At 43.3% G+C, this 20,000-nt stretch overlaps 1 protein-coding gene across 5 annotated transcripts in view; it reads right to left on the bottom strand.

Moving 5' to 3' along the window:
* Positions 1 to 20,000, bottom strand: part of smpx (small muscle protein X-linked) — a 25,381-nt gene that overhangs the window by 1,326 nt on the left and 4,055 nt on the right. For 4 of the 5 annotated variants that reach the window (XM_083632372.1, XM_083632370.1, XM_083632371.1 and 1 more), the window contains 3 exons: positions 14,650 to 14,709; positions 8,580 to 8,666; positions 7,804 to 7,960 (listed from right to left, as the gene is read on the bottom strand). In XM_083632372.1, coding sequence (XP_083488498.1) covers positions 7,811 to 7,960; positions 8,580 to 8,666; positions 14,650 to 14,685 — 273 coding nt within the window. In that variant the 5' untranslated portion in view covers positions 14,686 to 14,709 and the 3' untranslated portion in view covers positions 7,804 to 7,810. The remainder of the gene's footprint in view (positions 1 to 7,803; positions 7,961 to 8,579; positions 8,667 to 14,649; positions 14,710 to 20,000) is intronic. The other variant, XM_083632374.1, reaches the window with a different exon arrangement.

Here is a 20,000-nt window from a genome sequence, read left to right on the forward strand (position 1 = left end):
GTGCGTGCGGTCAGGGGGATCAGGGGGGGGGGGGGCGTCAGGGGGTGATGGAGCTGTATTTGTAATTAGGTGATTGCCCTCATTACGGTAATACTTTATATTAAGGTTCTATTAATAAGCGTTAATTAATAGGTAATAAGGCCCTTATAAGGTGCTTATTAACACTATTATGTTAATAAAGCTATAATAAGTGTTAATAATAGCATCATAAACATGTTTATTCGTAGCTTATAAGACATTTATAAGCACTTTATAAGCATCTTTACTAGCCTGTTTTGTTGCTTTAATAAGCTTAATAAATAGTTTGTTATTCCCTTATTAGCAGTTAACTATGCACTTATTAACAGTTAACTATGCTTTTTGCAGGTACCGGATCTAAAGCAAGAATAGTGCCTCATTAAGGTTAATAAATCCTTTATTATGCACTTATTATGCTTTTTGCAGGTACCGGATCTAAAGCGAGAACAGTGCTTTATTAAGGTTAATAAATCCTTTATTATGCCCTTTTTTTTAATCAATTTTTTATTGGTATTTTCATTAAATAAAAACAAAACAAAACAAGGAAAGAATGTGGTTATATCAACATCAAACCAAAGAGAGGAGTTAAACATATCTTCTCGAATTGGGAAAAACGAGATAAGAACACCAAACACTGGGTTATTATTCTCCCCTGGATCAATACAGATGACCAATGAACATTGATAAGCAAGAATAAATGAGAAAAGGGAAGGGCAAGGGAAGTTTAACCAAAAATATACAAATACAAATTTGTTAAATAGCGTGTTTTAAGTCCCTATGATGCCCCTCCCCCCACCCAATTTTGCACAATCCTTCTATCACTACCCACCCACCCCCCATACCCCCCCCCCCTCACCCCAAGGACCCCGTGGAAGAACAAGATACATTTATTTATAACAAAGACTTAAGGACATTAATGGTATGATTCCAGCAAATAATATTATCTGGTTTAGCATGGTGCATATCGGCCGCCCAGCGTTCCATGATGGTTACATCAATGAAATCCAGCAGCCACTTCTGCACAGACAGAGTGTGAGGAGGCTTCCATCTACAGGCTATGAGCCTTTTTGCAGCTGTGAGGCCAGCCAGCAGGAGGCGTCTCTGAGTAATAGAAAGGTCTAAGTTAGAGGTGTCATTAAGTAAAAGAACAGATGGTAAATAAGGAATTGCTTTAGACAGTATGATGGACAGCACATCACAGACCTCCTTCCAGAAATCTACAATCCCTGGGCACTCCCATACCATGTGGAGGAAAGTGCCCAAAGTGTTATGAGTGCATAAGCAGCAGTTAGGAGATGGTAAGGTTTTGAATTTATATAGCATGCGAGGAGTATAATATGTATGGTGAATAAAATTAAGGTGAATAACTTGATGATTAGGATTTCTGGAAGAGAGCAGTGTGTTCTGCCAGACTAGTTCCCAATTCAGATTACTGACATTAGGAGGAAGGTCCGCCATCCACACCCTATTAAGGGGTAGAGGCTTAAAGGCCGGCTTTACCGTGAATATATATGGATATATATTAATTCTTAAAAAATCTTAAATTTCGAATCCGTTGAAATTTTTGAAATTGCTTGTTCACAGCCAGAGAAAAAAAAAAATGGAAAAAAAAAAAAAAAAAAAAAAAAAAATGGGCCAGGTGACGCGTTTCGCGTCGAAACGCGTCACCTGGCCCATTTTTTTTTTTTTTTTCACGGTAAAGCCGGCCTTTAAGGGAAGCCTTTGCCAGCAAGGCATAAATAGAAGAGACGAGACCATTGGGTTTAATCAGTACTGTGTGGAATGGATGGGTACCCAGGTCATCCCAAGGTACACCATAGGTACGCATTGCTGTGCGCAATTGTAGATAAAAGAAGAAAGAGGTTCCAGGTAAGTTAAATTGATTCTGAATGTCTTGGAATGAGCGGAGGCCCCCCACATCAGAAATGTCATGGAGGGAGTGAACACCATTATTACTCCATAGAGGAAATGAAATTGGACGCCCCCCTAATTGGAGACCATAGTTACGGAAAATGGGAGAATGAAGGTACCAGTTGTGGGTTATTTTACAAAACGTATTTATGCTTTGCCAAACAGAAATCAACTCAGTGATAATGTTGCCAAACTTAGACTTAGAATGTTTGAGCGGGATATTGGAGTATATAAGGTCTTGCAACTTTATTATTATGCACTTGTGTTTTTTTGAGGTATCAGATTTAAAGCGAGAACAGTGTCTTATTAAGGTTAATAAATCAATTTATTAGGCACTTTTTAACAGTTAACTATGGTTTTCACAGCTCCTAATGTTTTAGCAGGGAAGGACAAAAGCACACTTTAAGGCGGCTCTTTAAAGTACTGCAAAACTGTACACTGTACATTGTACAACCAAAATGGCTGTAAAACCTTTCCAAATAGTGCAAATTTGTACCAAAAACTGAGGTAGGTAAAACAAAATACAATAAAAAATAAAATTGTGTCTTTCAACATGTGGCATTTACATTCTAGCATCATAACAAACACTGAGGTGGGTTTAAAAAAATACATTATAAAATAGAATTGTGTCTTTCAACATGTAGCATGTACAATCTATCATTTACATTTACAACATTATCATTCTGTCTGATACAGCATGTGCAATTATCAATAACTGAATGTAGGAGAATTCACTTCACAGGATTGCCTTTAAATAAAAACAAGTGCAAACATTTACCCTAGAGCGCCACTTGCCCCATTTCACTCACCCACCCCCCTCCCTTGCCACCCCGTCCCACCACCCACACCTCCCTAGCCACCTCCTTAGCCAATTGCCTAAATTTTTATTTTTATTATACATTTTATCAACCTTGAGCACATAGTGCTCCTTCCCACTAGGTGAGCTGTGAAAACCATATAGTTAACTGTTAATTGCATAATAAAGGATTTATTAACCTTAATAAGGCACTGTTCTCGCTTTAGATCCGGTACCTGCAAAAAGCATAGTTAACTGTTAATAAGTGCATAGTTAATTGCTAATAAGGTAATAACAAACTATTTATTAAGCTTAATAAAGCAACAAAACCGGCTACTAAAGGTGCTTATAAAGTGCTTATAAATGTCTTATAAGCTACCAATAAACACATTTATGACGTGATTATTAACACTTATATAGCCTTATTAACATATAATAGTGTTAATAAGCACCTTATAAGAGACTTATTACCTATTAATTAATGCTGATTAATATAACTTTAATATAAAGCGTTACCATATATATATAATCAATATATAAAATGCGAGCTGGGGCTCTATCTGTCTGTCTGTTTGTCTGTCCCACTGTCCCACTGTGACATCATCAGTGATGCTGGTCTCATTGGCCACACAGCAGCCGAGTTGCAGGCAAGGAGCGAGCTGCAGGGCCAGCTTGGCGAGCTACAGGGGCAGCTCAGCGAGCTGCAGGACAAGCCCGCGTAGCGCGCGAGATCCCTAGTTATATATATATATACACTAGGCATCTCGTATGCTACACGTATGCTCGCCCACTGCATGGCCTAACCCACGCTGCAGGCCCTGCAGCTCGCATACGCACCTCACTGCACCGCTGCGTGACCTCGCCTGCCCTATTGGCGCATGCGCGTGTGTTGTTCACAAAATGTTATTGCCCTTAAGTTTACATGTGTGCGGGTGTGTGTGTGCCCCCTTATGACATCACTAATGACATCATCAGTCTTATGACATCACTGATGACATCATCAGTGATGTCACAATGCCTCCTTGTGTGTGTGCCCCCTTATGACATCACTGATGACATCATCAGTGGGTGGGTGGGTGGGTTTGTGGATGGATGGATGTGTGCCCCCTCTTATGACATCACTGATGACATCATAAGTCTTATGACATCACTGATGACATCATCAGTGATGTCACAATGCCTTGTGTGTGCCCCCTTAGGACAACACTGATGACATCAGTGGGACAAAATATATAGTGGGACAAAATTATATACTTAAGCAATATAGCACGAGAGCAAGTGTGTTGTGGAGAATATATCCCGCTGATAAGCTGTTATCCCACGAGGCCGCAGGCCGAGTCCGCAGGCGCAGTCCGCAGTCCACGAGGCCGCAGGCCGAGTGGGATAACAGCTTATCAGCGGGATATATTCCACAACACCACGCAGCTCGAGTGCTATATTGCTTTTATAAAACGGTTTCCAAGTATAATAATATAATAATAATAATACTATAAGTCCGACTGGCATTGTATTCTGATAGAGTCAGTTGAAACACTACTGTAAGGCGGGACCTCTAGCAAGAAGATAGACGTGCGGGTGATTTGATTGGATCGTTCTGGAGACTGAAGTCGACATTGGCCAATCCTGGCGCTTGCTGAGAAGCTGAGAGCGTTTTGCAAAGCCCGACACCAGAGCCGTATGCCGACACCAAGTAATGTTACGTCTTATTTAGAAATGCGGGGTTAAGAGTGAGGGCGCGCGAGAGAGGGGTTAAGACATTAGCCCGCGTCTATTCTTGTACAAAACATCATTTTCTGCGAAGTATTAGTAAAGTTATAAGCGAAGATCGATTCACAAGGATCTGACAGCTGTCTCCGCCATTTGTTTTTTTTGAAACCAAAGGCTTTTAGTAAGAGAGTTGCCATGGCAACCAATAACCGAGTCCAATAACCCATGGCCATGGGTTATTGGACTCGGTTATTGGATTTATACAATGGCTGTGAACCAATCAGATTGCTTGATTTGAGAGAGCCGTTTTATAATTCTACTTATAAAACGGCTCTCTCAAATCAAGCAATCTGATTGGTTCACAGCCATTGTATAATTCCAGTAACCGAGTTCAATAACCCATGGCCATGGGTTATTGGTTGCCATGGCAACTCTCTTACTAAGAGAGTAATAATAAGGCTTACCTCAAATGACAACGTAGAAGAAAAAAAATGGCGGAGACAGCTGTCAGATCCTTGTGAATCGATCTTCGCTTATAACTTTACTAATACTTCGCAGAAAATTATGTTTTGTACAAGAATAGATGCGGGCTAATGTCTTCTTTGCAAAAGAAAGGCTGTTAACCCCGCATTTAACCCCGCATTTAACCCCGTAACGTTAGTTGGTGTCGGCTTTGCAGAAAGCATTCAGCTTCTCAGCAAGCGCTGAGAATGCAACGCTGCGCTGAGCTGCCTGTCGGGGATTCCAGAAAGCTCTCAGCTACTCAGCAAGCGCCAGGATTGGCCAATGTCAACTTCAGTCTCCAGAACGATCCAATCAAATCACCCGCATGTTCTTGTGGTCCCGCCTTACAGTAGTGTTTCAACTGACTCTATCAGAATGACATGCCAGTCGGAGTCGGACTTATAGTATTATTATTATTATTATATTATCATACTTGGAAACCGTTTTATAAAAGCAATATAGCACTCGAGCTGCGTGTGTTGTGGAATATATCCCCCTGCTCAGCAGTTATCCCACTCGGCCTGCGGCCTCGTGGGATAACAGCTGATCAGGGGGATATATTCTTCACAACACACTGGCTCTCATGCTATATTGCTTAATTATATACTTTAGGGGCTCCGTAACTGTGTGTGTCTCTCTCTCTCTCTCTCCTACACACAGCACACCCACATGGCTTGGGCAGGGCAGGGAGGTACTTTGATATTGTGGTGTATGTGTCCCGCTGAAAGTCACAGCATCACAGATTCTGACCCACTGCTCTCTCCCACTCTCTCCTTCCAAGACATACACTCACACGTGTATAAATAGAGCCTGACTCAAACCCTACTGCCCACACACACAGAGAGGCATCAACAACACAACCCACTCCTCCTGAGTCAAACAACACTCCGCAGACCACACTGACCCCCTGTGGTGAACGCTGAGCACTGCATGTTGTTATTACTGTGAAGGCAAGTCACACTGTGCATTCAAATCCACATACTGTTACACTGACATAGTGACACTGATGTTCAGTAAGTCCACACATCAACACATCCCCATATCTCCTGCCAGGATCAGATTTTAAAATGAGCTGGGAAACAACAACATTAAACAGTAGCATCCCATAGCCTACATTTTTAGAACATTTAAATATGGAAAAGTGTCAACATCTAAAATAGTGCATAAATGTATTTTTGTCACCATGTGATGTATGTTAATGGTTATACTCTTTTTAATTCATGATCATGATCCCATTAGATTCAGTAGTCTACAGTGCAAACAGAAGGCAAAGCAGCTCATCAAAATAGTCCAATTCTATTTCTAACAATGTTGACGATTCAATAGCCGTATCCAGCAGCTACTGTATGACAAAATGAGGTGTGAGTCAATTTGGTGTTTTGCATGAAAGTCCTATTCAAAAACTATTTTGTGGTCCCTTGGTTTTGCTTCCATTTGCATTTTCTTCTGAGGAACTTTATTGCCTGATCTGCAGCAACAACAACAACAACACTGATATGCTTTGCCATTTTAGTAAAACAAATCTCCTGTCGTGAACATGTCTGCTGAGGTTTAGTGGAGAATTAGCTGTACTAACTGACTCAAAAACCAGAAAAATATACTCTGCTTCTCATTCTGTCTTTGGGTGAATGATATGACTTAAATTGTCTGCCAAAATGCTGGTGTGTGTGTGTGTGTGTGTGTGTGTGTGTGTGTGTGTGTGTGTGTGTGTGTGTGTGTGTGTGTGTGTGTGTGTGTGTGTGTGTGTTCGTTTATTTTATATAAGATAAGGTGTGTGTTCATTTGTGCCTTTATAACATAACCGCTGTGAAACTTTTAATCCCTGCTTTTCAACAGTTTTCTGGCGCGCTCTCTCTCTCCATGTATTGTCAAGCTCACTCAACCACATAAACACAGAACACAGTGTAAACAATGTCTAACGATGAAAATACACACATGGGGCTGCGTCTGTCCACATAAATACATAACGCGCCGATCAACAGCCTGGAACAGAGGCCATAGGGGCACCTGCAAAGCGTGCATTACATCCTGTAAATAAATAGCTTATTTTCTGCCATGCAGCGGCTCATATCCTTATTAGAGATGATGAGAAAATGAACACTGTATTTACCTTGCTGCAACCAGCGTGTTCACCCTGTTTCTGTCTGCTGTCCATCACATTGGTAGAGGTAGAAGCTCCTGTTTTGCCCCCGCGCCTCAGTTTGTAATCCATATAACGTTATTCCGGCTCAAATAAATATGGGCGGCCATTGAATTCAAATGCATCGTCCATATTCTAGAAATCAGATAAATATCTACAGTCTTTACTCCAAGCAAAACATGGCGGCTTGATCGACTGCAGCTGAACTCGCAACTCTCAACTGATGTGAGACTCTCGTGGGACTTGGTTACACAGTCCCCAGATGTGACAGCAGGCTGACAGAGGTAAATAGAGCATCTCACATTAATGCCAGTATCATATAATAAGGATATGAGCCGATGAGCCGAAAATAAGCTATTTACAAGACGTAATGAACGGTTTGCGGGTGCCCCTATGGCCTCTGTCCTAGGCCGTTGCTCGGCGCATTCTAGCTTTGTAGTGAATCGTTTTCAGAAATATCTGTGCAGGGTGAGTTTAAAACAAAATTACAGCTGGAAGTGGAAATAAGGTCCAGGTTGTAAAAATGAATTCTCCTTTAATGTACACTTATTGTAAAGTGTTACGATTTATGTTTTGTGCCGTCATCATTTTGTTTAATTAATAATTTATGTATTTATGTATTTATTTTTTCAAACAGTGTGAATCTTATTTTGCAGTGAAATTCTTGAAATTTCACAGCTGAAAGTCAGGGGCTATTCCCCTTTAAGAGTGACTGCAGTAGACCTACCTTCCTATTAGTCCTTGGTGACCCATCGTAGTTCACTCTTGACGTTCTGCAGCTCTGATAGGTCGACGGCAGGACCGGGCAGTTTCACCGCGCCCGGCAACATCTTCTTCTCCTCTGGCGTATGGGCCGTGGCCTGGGGGAGGTCTGGGGAGGGGGGCTGTCAATCAGGCAGCCACATCCAATCAGAGAGAGACACTGAAAATGGGTTGCATGTCTCACATCAAAGCTGCTTGTATGGTGGCTGATGACTGTGAATGTGTTTGAATGAGGTTTGTTGGTTGACTACTACTGCTTTGATAAACTACTACAGTAAATGTAGTAAAATGACATATTGGTTTTTCAAATCAATCACCAAGCCCAAACTGTATTATTCCATTACATTTTAGCTACCTCATGAAGATTGTGATCACTAACAATCCAATGCATTACTCTGTAATGTATTTTGATTACTTTCAGTTCAGGAAATGTATTTGTGGTTTGCATACAAAACAAAATCTTCCTAACCCTAACTTTTTTTTTTTTACAAGCATCTGTAATCTGTAATGAGATACAGTGCAGATTTGTTGTATTTAGAATAGCCTAAGCCTACATTACACCCCTACAAGTACTCACCTAATTACCCAATTACTTCAATTACCCAACCCACTGAGTGAGTGAGTGTGAGTGTGAGTGTGTGTGTGTGTGTGTGTGTGTGTGTGTGTGTGTGTGTGTGTGTGTGTGTGTGTGTGTGTGTGTGTGTGTGTGTGTGTGTGTGTGTGTGTTCTGTGTTACCTTACCTCTTCTGTGTCTGCTGTCTCCTCTCTCCTTCTGACAGGATGTCCCGCCCCTGGACGCAGAGCTCCCATCGGGATGTTCAAATTAGCCTGACGGACAGCAAGAGCAACCAATGAGATGCTGCTTTCAACACCCAAACCAATACTTAAGTTACTTTTGTGTGTGTGTGTGCGTGTGTGTGTGTGTGTGTGTGTGTGTGTGTGTGTGTGTGTGTGTGTGTGTGTGTGTGTGTGTGAGCGAGTGAGCGTCTGTGTGTGCCCCTGCTGTTTCCTCAAAACCCTCTGTTTTGATTATGACCACCACTTCCTGGTTTGATCGTGTCCATAAAGAGTCCTGTGTCTTTATGAAAATTAACACACACACACACACACACACACACACACACCGGATCATGGCCACTTTTCGGGACATTACATAGACTTACATTCATTCGCTGGAGACCACCCTAACCATAGTCATAACCACTACTTGCCTAACTGAAGGGGGTAACCCGGTTTGTTAAAAATGAAGCCAATGCGGAGATGCTTAAACCAGCATTCTTCTGAATTGTCTGCATGAGGCAACTCCACTGTCTGCAAAAAGAAGTCAGATTGTATGGAAGTCAATGGGGAAATGATCCTCACTTGATTTATGGCCTCAGTAAACACTTTCCTAATGAGTTTATGGTCTTAATCGCTAGTATCAAGTCTTCTTCAACACAGCATGATGTTCATTTAGTAAATGATGATCCCATTTATAGTCAAATAGATGATAAAGCTGACTATGTTTTGGGGCGTGACTGACAGGTTGCCTGTCCAGTGATTGCTTAGCTCCTTGATCGTGGACCAATAGCAGGCCGCGCTGCGGCTCTTCTCATCCAAATTTACATTACTGCTACCTCCAAATAGCAACCCAGAGGCTTCAAAATGGGAGTCCACAAACCAATGGGTGACATCATGGTAGCATACGTCCACATTTACTATACGGTCTATGGCCTAACCCTAACTTTAATCTAACCCTAACTTTAATCTAACCCTCACCCTAATTTTAATGTAACCCTAACCCTAACTTTAATCTAACCCTCAAACCACTGACCCAAAAATCAGCCTTTTTCCAAATTGGGGACACAGCTTGTGTTCATAAGTCTGAAATTTGTCCCAGAAAGTAGCCTATGACAGAAGCCCCCCCCCCTCCCACACACACACACACACACACACACACACAGCTCAGAGATGAGAGTCTGCCTGCTAAATTGATGTTACTATAATGCAGCCTGCTCAGACGTCCTGTCATTGGATGTGATGTGTTTTGTATTGTATTGTAGCGTAGCGTATTGTATATATTAGCCTCATATTGTACAGTTGTACAGAGTGTGAGTGTGTGGCATGTGTCACCAACCCTGGTCCTGGAGAAACGCACGCTGTATAAAGGAGGCTGTTGTTCATATGCGAGAGTTATATTTTTCCCAGAGAGAGATTAAGTTACAGCGATGGAACGAAAAGTGTTGGACAAAATTCCCTCATCCACAGCATGTTGGCAGAAATTTGTATACATGTTGCTTTGGCATGGATTTTAGTACCGATTTATGCTGAGTGTGCTGTTTGCAATCACCTTCTGACATTCCACTGAGCACAACCAAAGATGAAATGAATAGTTCACTCCCAAAGTGAAAATTCTGTCTTTTATCTGCTCATCTCCATGTCTGTTGAAACTCCATTGAAAACGGCAGGACCACCACCATCTCTGCCTTTTCCCAAGCTGTTCAAATTCATTCAAAGGTCATCCTTTTTACAGTTCCAATCAAATTTCTCCCAACAGCCCGTGCAGCATTATCCCAGTGTTTTGGAGTCGATCGATTGCTCCGCAGGTCCAAAAGTCTAATTTCTGGTATTTCCCTCATGTTCCACACCTTTTAGATTGTGCTTAGGATGCACACTTGGACCAGCACATTGTCAGCGAGAAAAATAGAGCAGATAATGGGGTAAATATTCTATTTTGGGACCCACAGTTAAAATAGAGCAGATAATGGGGTAAATCATGTATTTTAGGACCCACAGTGCATTCTGTTGGCTATGAAACACTTGCATCACGCTGCACAAGCCATTTGGGGAAAATCTGTTTTTGGAGCTATAAAAAGATGGCACCATCAACTTCACTCATTTGGTAGAAGGATGAGATGGAGCTACGAGTGGTCCTGTGAACTTCAGTGGAGTTGGAGACTTTCTATTGGTGGTCAAGCCCCATGTCAACAAGCACCTGCCCTGCTGAAGTGCCATTGAGCAAGGCACTGAATCTAGCTGGAAAAGACCAACACATTCTCTCTCCCAAGTTGTCAAATACTGACGAGTTTGGTTAGGACCCCGCTTGGCATCACTCGTTAATGCACTGGGTACCGCTTTTTCGTAATTTCCCCGACGCCACGACACCTCCATAGCCCACAATTTGTGTTGTGGTGGTTAAGTAACTAAAACAACTTAGGTTAGAGACATGGTTTGGGTTATAGGGTTAATGAGAAAAATGTGTAATGTGGCTTATGATTGAATGTACTTTGAAAACGCTGGGGATCGAACCCCGGTCGTCGGCATCAAAGCCCATCCTCCACTGTCATTGTCACACTCCTGTGGAATCGATGATGTCCTCACCAGACAGAAGGTATTTTGAAAGGGTGCTGTTCTGTAGCTGAGCCTGCAGTTTATCCTCCACAGAGGAGGCTGTTCTGTAGCTGAGCCTGCAGTTTATCCTCCACAGAGGAGGCTGTTCTGTAGCTGAGCCTACAGGTTATCCTCCACAGAGGAGGCTGTTCTGTAGCTGAGCCTGCAGTTTATCCTCCACAGAGGAGGCTGTTCTGTAGCTGAGCCTGCAGTTTATCCTCCACAGAGGAGGCTGTTCTGTAGCTGAGCCTACAGGTTATCCTCCACAGAGGAGGCTGTTCTGTAGCTGAGCCTGCAGTTTATCCTCCACAGAGGAGGCTGTTCTGTAGCTGAGCCTGCAGTTTATCCTCCACAGAGGAGGCTGTTCTGTAGCTGAGCCTACAGGTTATCCTCCACAGAGGAGGCTGTTCTGTAGCTGAGCCTGCAGTTTATCCTCCACAGAGGAGGCTGTTCTGTAGCTGAGCCTGCAGTTTATCCTCCACAGAGGAGGCTGTTCTGTAGCTGAGCCTACAGGTTATCCTCCACAGAGGAGGCTGTTCTGTAGCTGAGCCTGCAGTGTATCCTCCACAGAGGAGGCTGTTCTGTAGCTAAGCCTGCAGTGTATCCTCCACAGAAGAGGCTGCTCTGTAGCTGAGCCTGCAGGTTATCCTCCACAGAGGAGGCTGTTCTGTAGCTGAGCCTGCAGGTTATCCTCCACATAGGAGCCTGTTCTGTAGCTAAGCCTGCAGTGTATCCTCCACAGAGGAGGCTGCTCTGTAGCTGAGCCTGCAGGTTATCCTCCACAGAGGAGGCTGTTCTGTAGCTGAGCCTGCAGGTTATCCTCCACAGAGGAGGCTGTTCTGTAGCTAAGCCTGCAGTGTATCCTCCACAGAGGAGGCTGTTCTGTAGCTGAGCCTGCAGTGTATCCTCCACAGAGGAGGCTGCTCTGTAGCTGAGCCTGCAGGTTATCCTCCACAGAGGAGGCTGTTCTGTAGCTAAGCCTGCAGTGTATCCTCCACAGAGGAGGCTGTTCTGTAGCTGAGCCTGCAGTGTATCCTCCACAGAGGAGGCTGCTCTGTAGCTGAGCCTGCAGTGTATCCTCCACAGAGGAGGGCAAGTAACAGGAGAATTCCCCTCTGGAGATCAATCAACTGTCACATTACCGTCAGAGAAGGGGAATTTTTCAGCCCAAACAAAACCCACACAAACGTAGAAATTTGAATTTCACCCTGCAGCCAGGGAGCGAAATGCCATGCAGCCACTAACCAAATAATACTATTATGCTATAATTACTAGTGTTAATTAAATACTATCTTTTTGGGTGTGGTTTGGTACATTTAATAGTTCTAACAGCCATTATGGCAGGGAATCAACTACTTCCAGGTGGTTTCTATTCTAAACTGTAGGGTACTTCATTGTGTGCCTGGTTTCTTTCCCTGCACAGGTAGTATTAACAAGTAGTTAATGAAAGATTTTAGATCAAAACGGTGAAGTAAGCCTGTGATGTGTGCTGAGATTAATTAGCTCTCCAGAACAAGGGTTGGAGTGTGAACTATGAAGCTGGTGTTGGTACTGTAGCAGTATTTATTATCCTCTGTCCTGTTGCCTATCCCATGGTTAGACGAGACAATGAGCACAATGAGAAGAGAGACGATGTAAGAAACCCTCTCCGACACACGTACACACAACCAAGAGCACACACATACACACATTTCCACATACACACACACATATGCCAGCCCAGTCGCCAGGATAAAATGTCAGCATTGTACGTTTGTTGAATCCACAGAAATGAATAATATGCACATTCCTGAACCAAAATACGTTTCGTAGCACGTTTCTAGATACGTGAATATTAACGTTATACACGTCGAGTCTAGTGACTGTCATGTTGAAGTACGTCTCTGGCGCCTAAGGGTAGGAGTGGGATTAGTCTGACTGACTGGAAGCAGGCTGCGGGGATAAGCTGCTCTGCCATTGGCTCCGACCATTTCAGTCAGAGCGAAGGGAAATCCCTTTCCCTTCCCCGTCTCTGCCGCTGTGAAACAACAACAACACTAGCTAGCCAACTAGCACCCTCACACTGAAGATGGCAAGTTTTGATGAAGATTTTCGTCTTATGTTCGACTCCCAAGCAAGGCACGTTGGGTTTTTACGTTTTAACCCCAACCACCTTAGATCCTTTTCATATGAAACTGTGCTGACATTGAGAAGATTACTTGAGCCAGAGCCTTCCAAATGTGTATTTGTGTTTGTAGTCCCCTAACCTGACCTTAACCTTAACCAAGTTGCTTCATATTTTTACACATAATAACCAAGTTGCTAACCAAAGTTGTACTTGCCTAAACATAACCAAAGTTGTTTTATTTGCATTTAACGTTGGAAAGGCAACAAGGTTTTCAAATTAACCTGCATTCTATTTCAAATTTACGTTGAGATTATAGATGCCACAGTTTAGATTTTTTTTTCTTTCCAAAATTTATCAGATGTTTTGTTTCAAATTTTTGTTGATATTGTCAATATTTTGGTTTTCAGACATGTAAAATGCCAATGTTTTATTCTGGCGATTGGGTTGCATACAGACAACTCTGCATCGCTTCGCCTTGCTAAAGCCCTGCACTATTAAAGCCTTGAAATATGCACAGTCTGAACTCTAGATGAGATCAAAAAGTACAATACTATATCTGCCTTTACCAATAAATACTTCAATGTGGAAATATCTCTGTCTTCTGGGTATCTTCATTTCAGTACCTTACATGTTAGCATAAGTTGCCAGAGTGGAAATCAAAGCCCTGTCCGTGATAATGACATGAGCACAATACTTGGCCATGGTGTTTTGAAATAAAGGCTAACACTTAATTTGGATAGTCCGCCTACAGAGTCTACAGATTATTTGTAACATGTCAACAGCTTATTAGTTGACATTTAAACAATATTCTGCTTACCAGATGTTCAACAGATTTGATCTGTGACAATTCCTGAAACCGACATGTTACACTAGGTGCAGGTGTGTGGAATGGGAAGCAAACAGCAGAATCTGTTTGTTGAAACTCAGCTAATAAGCTATTAAAACCCTTATGCGGCTGGTAGCACCATGTTGTAATGGTGAATGTTGATGATGTATGTATCTTCTTTTCTTTCTTTTCCTGTGTCTGAGCCTGTTTGTCTTGTTCATATGTTGTTCTATAAGAATTTAAAATAAAATGTAAAAAAAAAAAAAAAAAAAAAGCTTTTAAAACAACATCTACAGACAAAGCCAAACAGTTGAATTGTTGAATGTCCACTAATAAGCTGTTGAAATGTAGACTCTGTATAAATAAAGAATTATGCTATTTTCCTGCATTCTGCCTATACCCAAAATAGGTTACATCCATGCAGTACATCACACTCACATCGGACTAATACAAGGTTTTAGTGTCACACACACAGATATGCACACACACACACACACACACACACATACCTGAAGGGCCTTGACGTTGGACGAAGGTTTGGACATAATCACCTGGGGAAGTCCACTGTCCTACAGAAAACAGATCACAGGCATTCACCCTCAGGGCAAGTATGTGTGTGTGTGCATGTGTGTGTGTGTGTGTGTGTGTGTGTGTGTGCGCTGCCCGTGTGTGTGTGTGTGTGTGTGTGTCTGTTGTGTGTGTGTAGGTCTGTGTGTCTCTGTTTCTGTGGTTTTCAAGGCCTGGGATAGCATTTCAGTTGCTTAGCGACTCTTACAGAGAGAGGCAGGTACAGGAACTGTTCTCTGAATCATTCATGAGAGAGAGAGAGAGAGTCAGTGGGAGATGTCAAAATAAAAGTGCATGGGTACCTCAAATTCAGCATGCATGCGTCAGGTTCAGAGCCTTGAAATGACAGGTTAAGTAGGACATCCAAATGGAAAAGCATTCCCTTTGAATAGGAGCAGTAGTGACAGGCTCTAAATACTGTAGTCAAGACAAACTTGATTTATATAGGACATTTCATACACAAGGCAAATACAAGGAGCTTCACATAACACAAACTACAAATACCTTGAAGCCCACGGCACAGTGGTGTGGCCATTCAACATATGGCACTTTAGGCAATGTTTGGAGCGTACCTCAACAACCCCTAACCCACCCACATACTCCTAGCCACTCCCCCTACCCACCCCTCTAACCCTGAATCTCTACGACCTTCTTATCACTCGCTATGGATCCTTTTCCCTAGCCCTGGCCCCTTCCTGCACACTCCACCTCCCACCACCCACATCCATTTGATTGTGGCCCATACAGTTCAGAAGTTATAGGCCAACACATCAAGTTGCCATAGTGCCACCATCTGTTGACATATGGGCGTCTGGCCTTGCCTTAGTGGGGGCTATAGGAACCCACCTGCCAAATGTGGTTGCTCTGGGACTTTACATTGGGACATTTGTGACATTACAGTGTGACGGACAGACAGAGGGACAGAGACCAATGCATATGTGTCCCCCATTGGTCTCTGACCGGTGGGAGACAATAAAGATAACACCTGTTACATCTACATACAGATGATTTAGCAGAAGGCTTACCGATCAAATTGCCCTCAATTAAAATTTGAACAAACCATACACAAAACCATAAACCATGTACAAGTCATTGCATTTTACAATAGCTTTGAGTTATCTATAAGTCAGAAAATACTTTCCAAAATGCTTAAGAAAACATTGATATGTCACCACTGCCACCAACACAGAGTTAGTGATTTTACTGTGAGACCATCAACCGTTTGCTTTTTGGTGTGAACTCTACACGTTACTGAAGTAACACCTTACTAATTAGAGCTATATGTATCAACTCTACTACAAGCATATCACATGACCCTAGTCACATGTAAAGGAGAAGGAAACAAGCAACATGAGCAGCTCGTGAGTTAGTGATTTCCTACCCCTACTTCCTATGTCCCAGAACGCCTCTCAACAACCCCTGTAGGCCTAGAGAAGAGACCAAAATGCCTCTCAACAAACCCTATAGGCCAAGAGAAGAGACCAAAATGCAGCTCAACAACCCCTATAGGCATAGAGAAGAGACCAGAATGCCTCTCAACAACCCCTATAGGCCTAGAGAAGAGACCAGAATGCTTCTCAACAACCCCTATAGGCGTAGAGAAGAGACCAGAATGCTTCTCAACAAACCCTATAGGCCTAGAGAAGAGACCAGAATGCCTCTCAACAAACCCTATAGGCCTAGAGAAGAGACCAGAATGCCTCTCAACAACCCCTATAGGCCTAGAGAAGAGACCAGAATGCCTCTCAACAAACCCTATAGGCCTAGAGAAGAGACCAGAATGCTTCTCAACAAACCCTATAGGCCTAGAGAAGAGACCAGAATGCTTCTCAACAACCCCTATAGGCCTAGAGAAGAGACCAGAATGCCTCTCAACAACCCCTATAGGCCTAGAGAAGAGACCAGAATGCCTCTCAACAACCCCTATAGGCCTAGAGAAGAGACCAGAATGCCTCTCAACAAACCCTATAGGCCAATAGAAGAGACCAGAATGCCTCTCAACAACCCCTATAGGCCTAGAGAAGAGACCAGAATGCCTCTCAACAACCCCTATAGGCCTAGAGAAGAGACCAGAATGCTTCTCAACAACCCCTATAGGCCAATAGAAGAGACCAGAATGCTTCTCAACAACCCCTATAGGCCAATAGAAGAGACCAGAATGCCTCTCAACAACCCCTATAGGCCTAGAGAAGAGACCAGAATGCCTCTCAACAACCCCTATAGGCCAATAGAAGAGACCAGAATGCTTCTCAACAACCCCTATAGGCCAATAGAAGATACCAGAATGCTTCTCAACAACCCCTATAGGCCAATAGAAGAGACCAGAATGCTTCTCAACAACCCCTATAGGCCAATAGAAGATACCAGAATGCCTCTCAACAACCCCTATAGGCCAATAGAAGATACCAGAATGCCTCTCAACAACCCCTATAGGCCAATAGAAGAGACCAGAATGCCTCTCAACAACCCCTATAGGCCAATAGAAGAGACCAGAATGCCTCTCAACAACCCCTATAGGCCAATAGAAGAGACCAGAATGCTTCTCAACAACCCCTATAGGCCAATAGAAGATACCAGAATGCCTCTCAACAACCCCTATAGGCCAATAGAAGATACCAGAATGCCTCTCAACAACCCCTATAGGCCAATAGAAGAGACCAGAATGCCTCTCAACAACCCCTATAGGCCAAGAGAAGAGACCAGAATGCCTCTCAACAACCCCTATAGGCCTAGAGAAGAGACCAGAATGCCTCTCAACAACACCTATAGGCCAATAGAAGAGACCAGAATGCCTCTCAACAACCCCTATAGGCCAAGAGAAGAGACCAGAATGCCTCTCAACAACCCCTATAGGCCTAGAGAAGAGACCAGAATGCCTCTCAACAACCCCTATAGGCCAATAGAAGAGACCATAATGCCTCTCAACAACCCCTATAGGCCTAGAGAAGAGACCAGAATGCCTCTCAACAACCCCTATAGGCCAATAGAAGAGACCAGAATGCCTCTCAACAACCCCTATAGGCCAATAGAAGAGACCAGAATGCCTCTCAACAACCCCTATAGGCCTAGAGAAGAGACCAGAATGCCTCTCAACAATAATAGGCCTAGAGAAGAGACCAATGCTTCTCAAGTCAACAACCCCTATACTGTAGGGGTAGAGAAGAAGAGGCCAGAACTAGTGATAGCATAATAACAGCAAGAGAGCAAGAGTTGTTCATATAGATAAAGTCACGGCCATTACTGAAAATGGCTGGTCTCTCTGCCTGTTGTATGATGGTCTCTCCATGTATGATTGTTGAAAGTCAGTGCAAAATGTATGGTGGCTCTAGAGCGAAGCCCTTAACTCTTTACTGAGGACCTGACACCAACACCTGTTGATGTTTTATCATGGAGCTGTATAAACTGTATTGTGCTTTTGGTCAAAAATCACCATTACACCATTGTTTTAGATAGTTGACAGTTATTCTGCAACCAAACTCCATAGCTGCACGAAATATCTTGATGTGACATAGTTTACGTTTGCCCAGTTATCCACTAGCATAAGGAAAGAACTTTGTTTTTCTTCCTCCAAAGCAAGAATTTTCTTCAAAGAGTAGGCTACTCCTGTATTGTAAAATAAGGAGATAGAAATCTCTCAATTTCTCTCACTTGAAATGCAAGTGAAAAAACCTTACCCTACTTAGAATTTTTACTTTTTTGTTTGTTTGTTTGATAAATGGAGCTGAATAGACAGCATACAGTACAAAAGCGGTGCCTGAAACCATGAAGATGAACTCCTGGGGCCGATTGCACCAAGTGGTCTTAACTATGCCTGGTCGTAACTCCTACGTCGGTCTTAGTTAAGACCAGTCTTTAGAGTGGATTTATGCCTGTTGCACCAACACGGCTTACGTCTGGTCTTAACTATGCTGGTCGTAGCAATGCGCGTCCATGTGAATTGCCAGGGAATGCACCCTGATTGGATGATGTTGCAAAAAATGTGCCTCGCGACCTGCTTGGAGCGTCACTGTGCCACTACGCTCTATCAGCCACTACTGTATGTGCATCACTACACCCTCCCTCATCCCACCCTCCCTCGCTCCAGGGGGAAAAATGGCGGCGATTGAGCCAGACAGACAGTCTGAATGAAATTGAATGTAGGCTAACGTTCCCAATTCTATGTATTAAATTCTAAAAAATTAACGGCAACATTTGGGAAGGCTAAGCCACACAACTAGTCAGTTATAATCTAACATCGTGCTTTCAAAGACGGAGAACTGGCTGTGTTACGACGATGACGGTAAGGACTCAAAAAGGTCTCCGCGGAGACAGGCAGGCTCTACGCCTCCTCCTGACCAGGCGTAGAGTTACGCCTGGGCGTAGTGAAAAGAAGGCTTAAGCCGTCTTGGTGCAACCGGCGTAGCTGTTAGGTCGTAAAGTTACGACCAACTTAGCTTAAGACCAGTGTAAGACCAGTTGGTGCAACTGGCCCCTGGTGTATGTATGTAAACCAGCTGTGTAGAAATAGATTCAGGCATTTCAGCCTTCCTGCATGCCATTTTGTATTTCTTCGTCCTCTTCATTCATCTTTTCATCTTCTAACTAGAATCAGACCATGTACTGTAATAGGACCAATAGCATCATCTTGAACCGCTTATCCGGAGTCAGGTTGTGGAGGTACAGTAGCAGTTCCAGCAGAGGACCCCAAACTCCCCTTTCCTTGGTCACATTAACCACCTCTGCCTGGGGGATCCCAAGGCGTTCCCAGGCCAGTGTGGAGATGCAATCACTCCACCTGGTCCTCGGTCTGCCCCGTGGCCTCCTCCCAGCTGGATGTGCCTGGAAAACCTCCCTTGGGAGGTGACCAGGAGGTATCCTTACCAGATGCTCAAACCACCTCAACTGGCTCCTCTTCTATGTGAAGGAGCAGCGGCTCTACTCTGAGTCTCTCATGGAGATGCCAGCCACCCTCCTGAGGAAACCATTGCAACACAGTCTCACAGAAAATTGTATAATAGCAACGTTTTGGAGCAACGTTGCTACAGTATGTTACAATTTCGGCTCGAAAATTGTAAAATGGTAACGTTCTGAGATCTTAGGGTAGGGGGAGGGGTTAGAAACAGAAAATCTCCGTAAACCACGCCCAAACCACGCCCACCGCTGTAGACACATACGTTACCATTTTACAATTTCTGAGTCGAAATTATAAAATAGCAACGTTGCTCCACAAACGTTGCTATTTTACAATTTTTCATTGCAATCTCGTCATTTCGGTCATGACCCATAGTCCTCCATGACCATAGGTAGGTTGGGA

Source organism: Poromitra crassiceps (genome assembly GCF_964638095.1).
Source record: "Poromitra crassiceps genome assembly, chromosome: 2".
Taxonomy (NCBI): Eukaryota; Metazoa; Chordata; class Actinopteri; order Beryciformes; family Melamphaidae; genus Poromitra; species Poromitra crassiceps.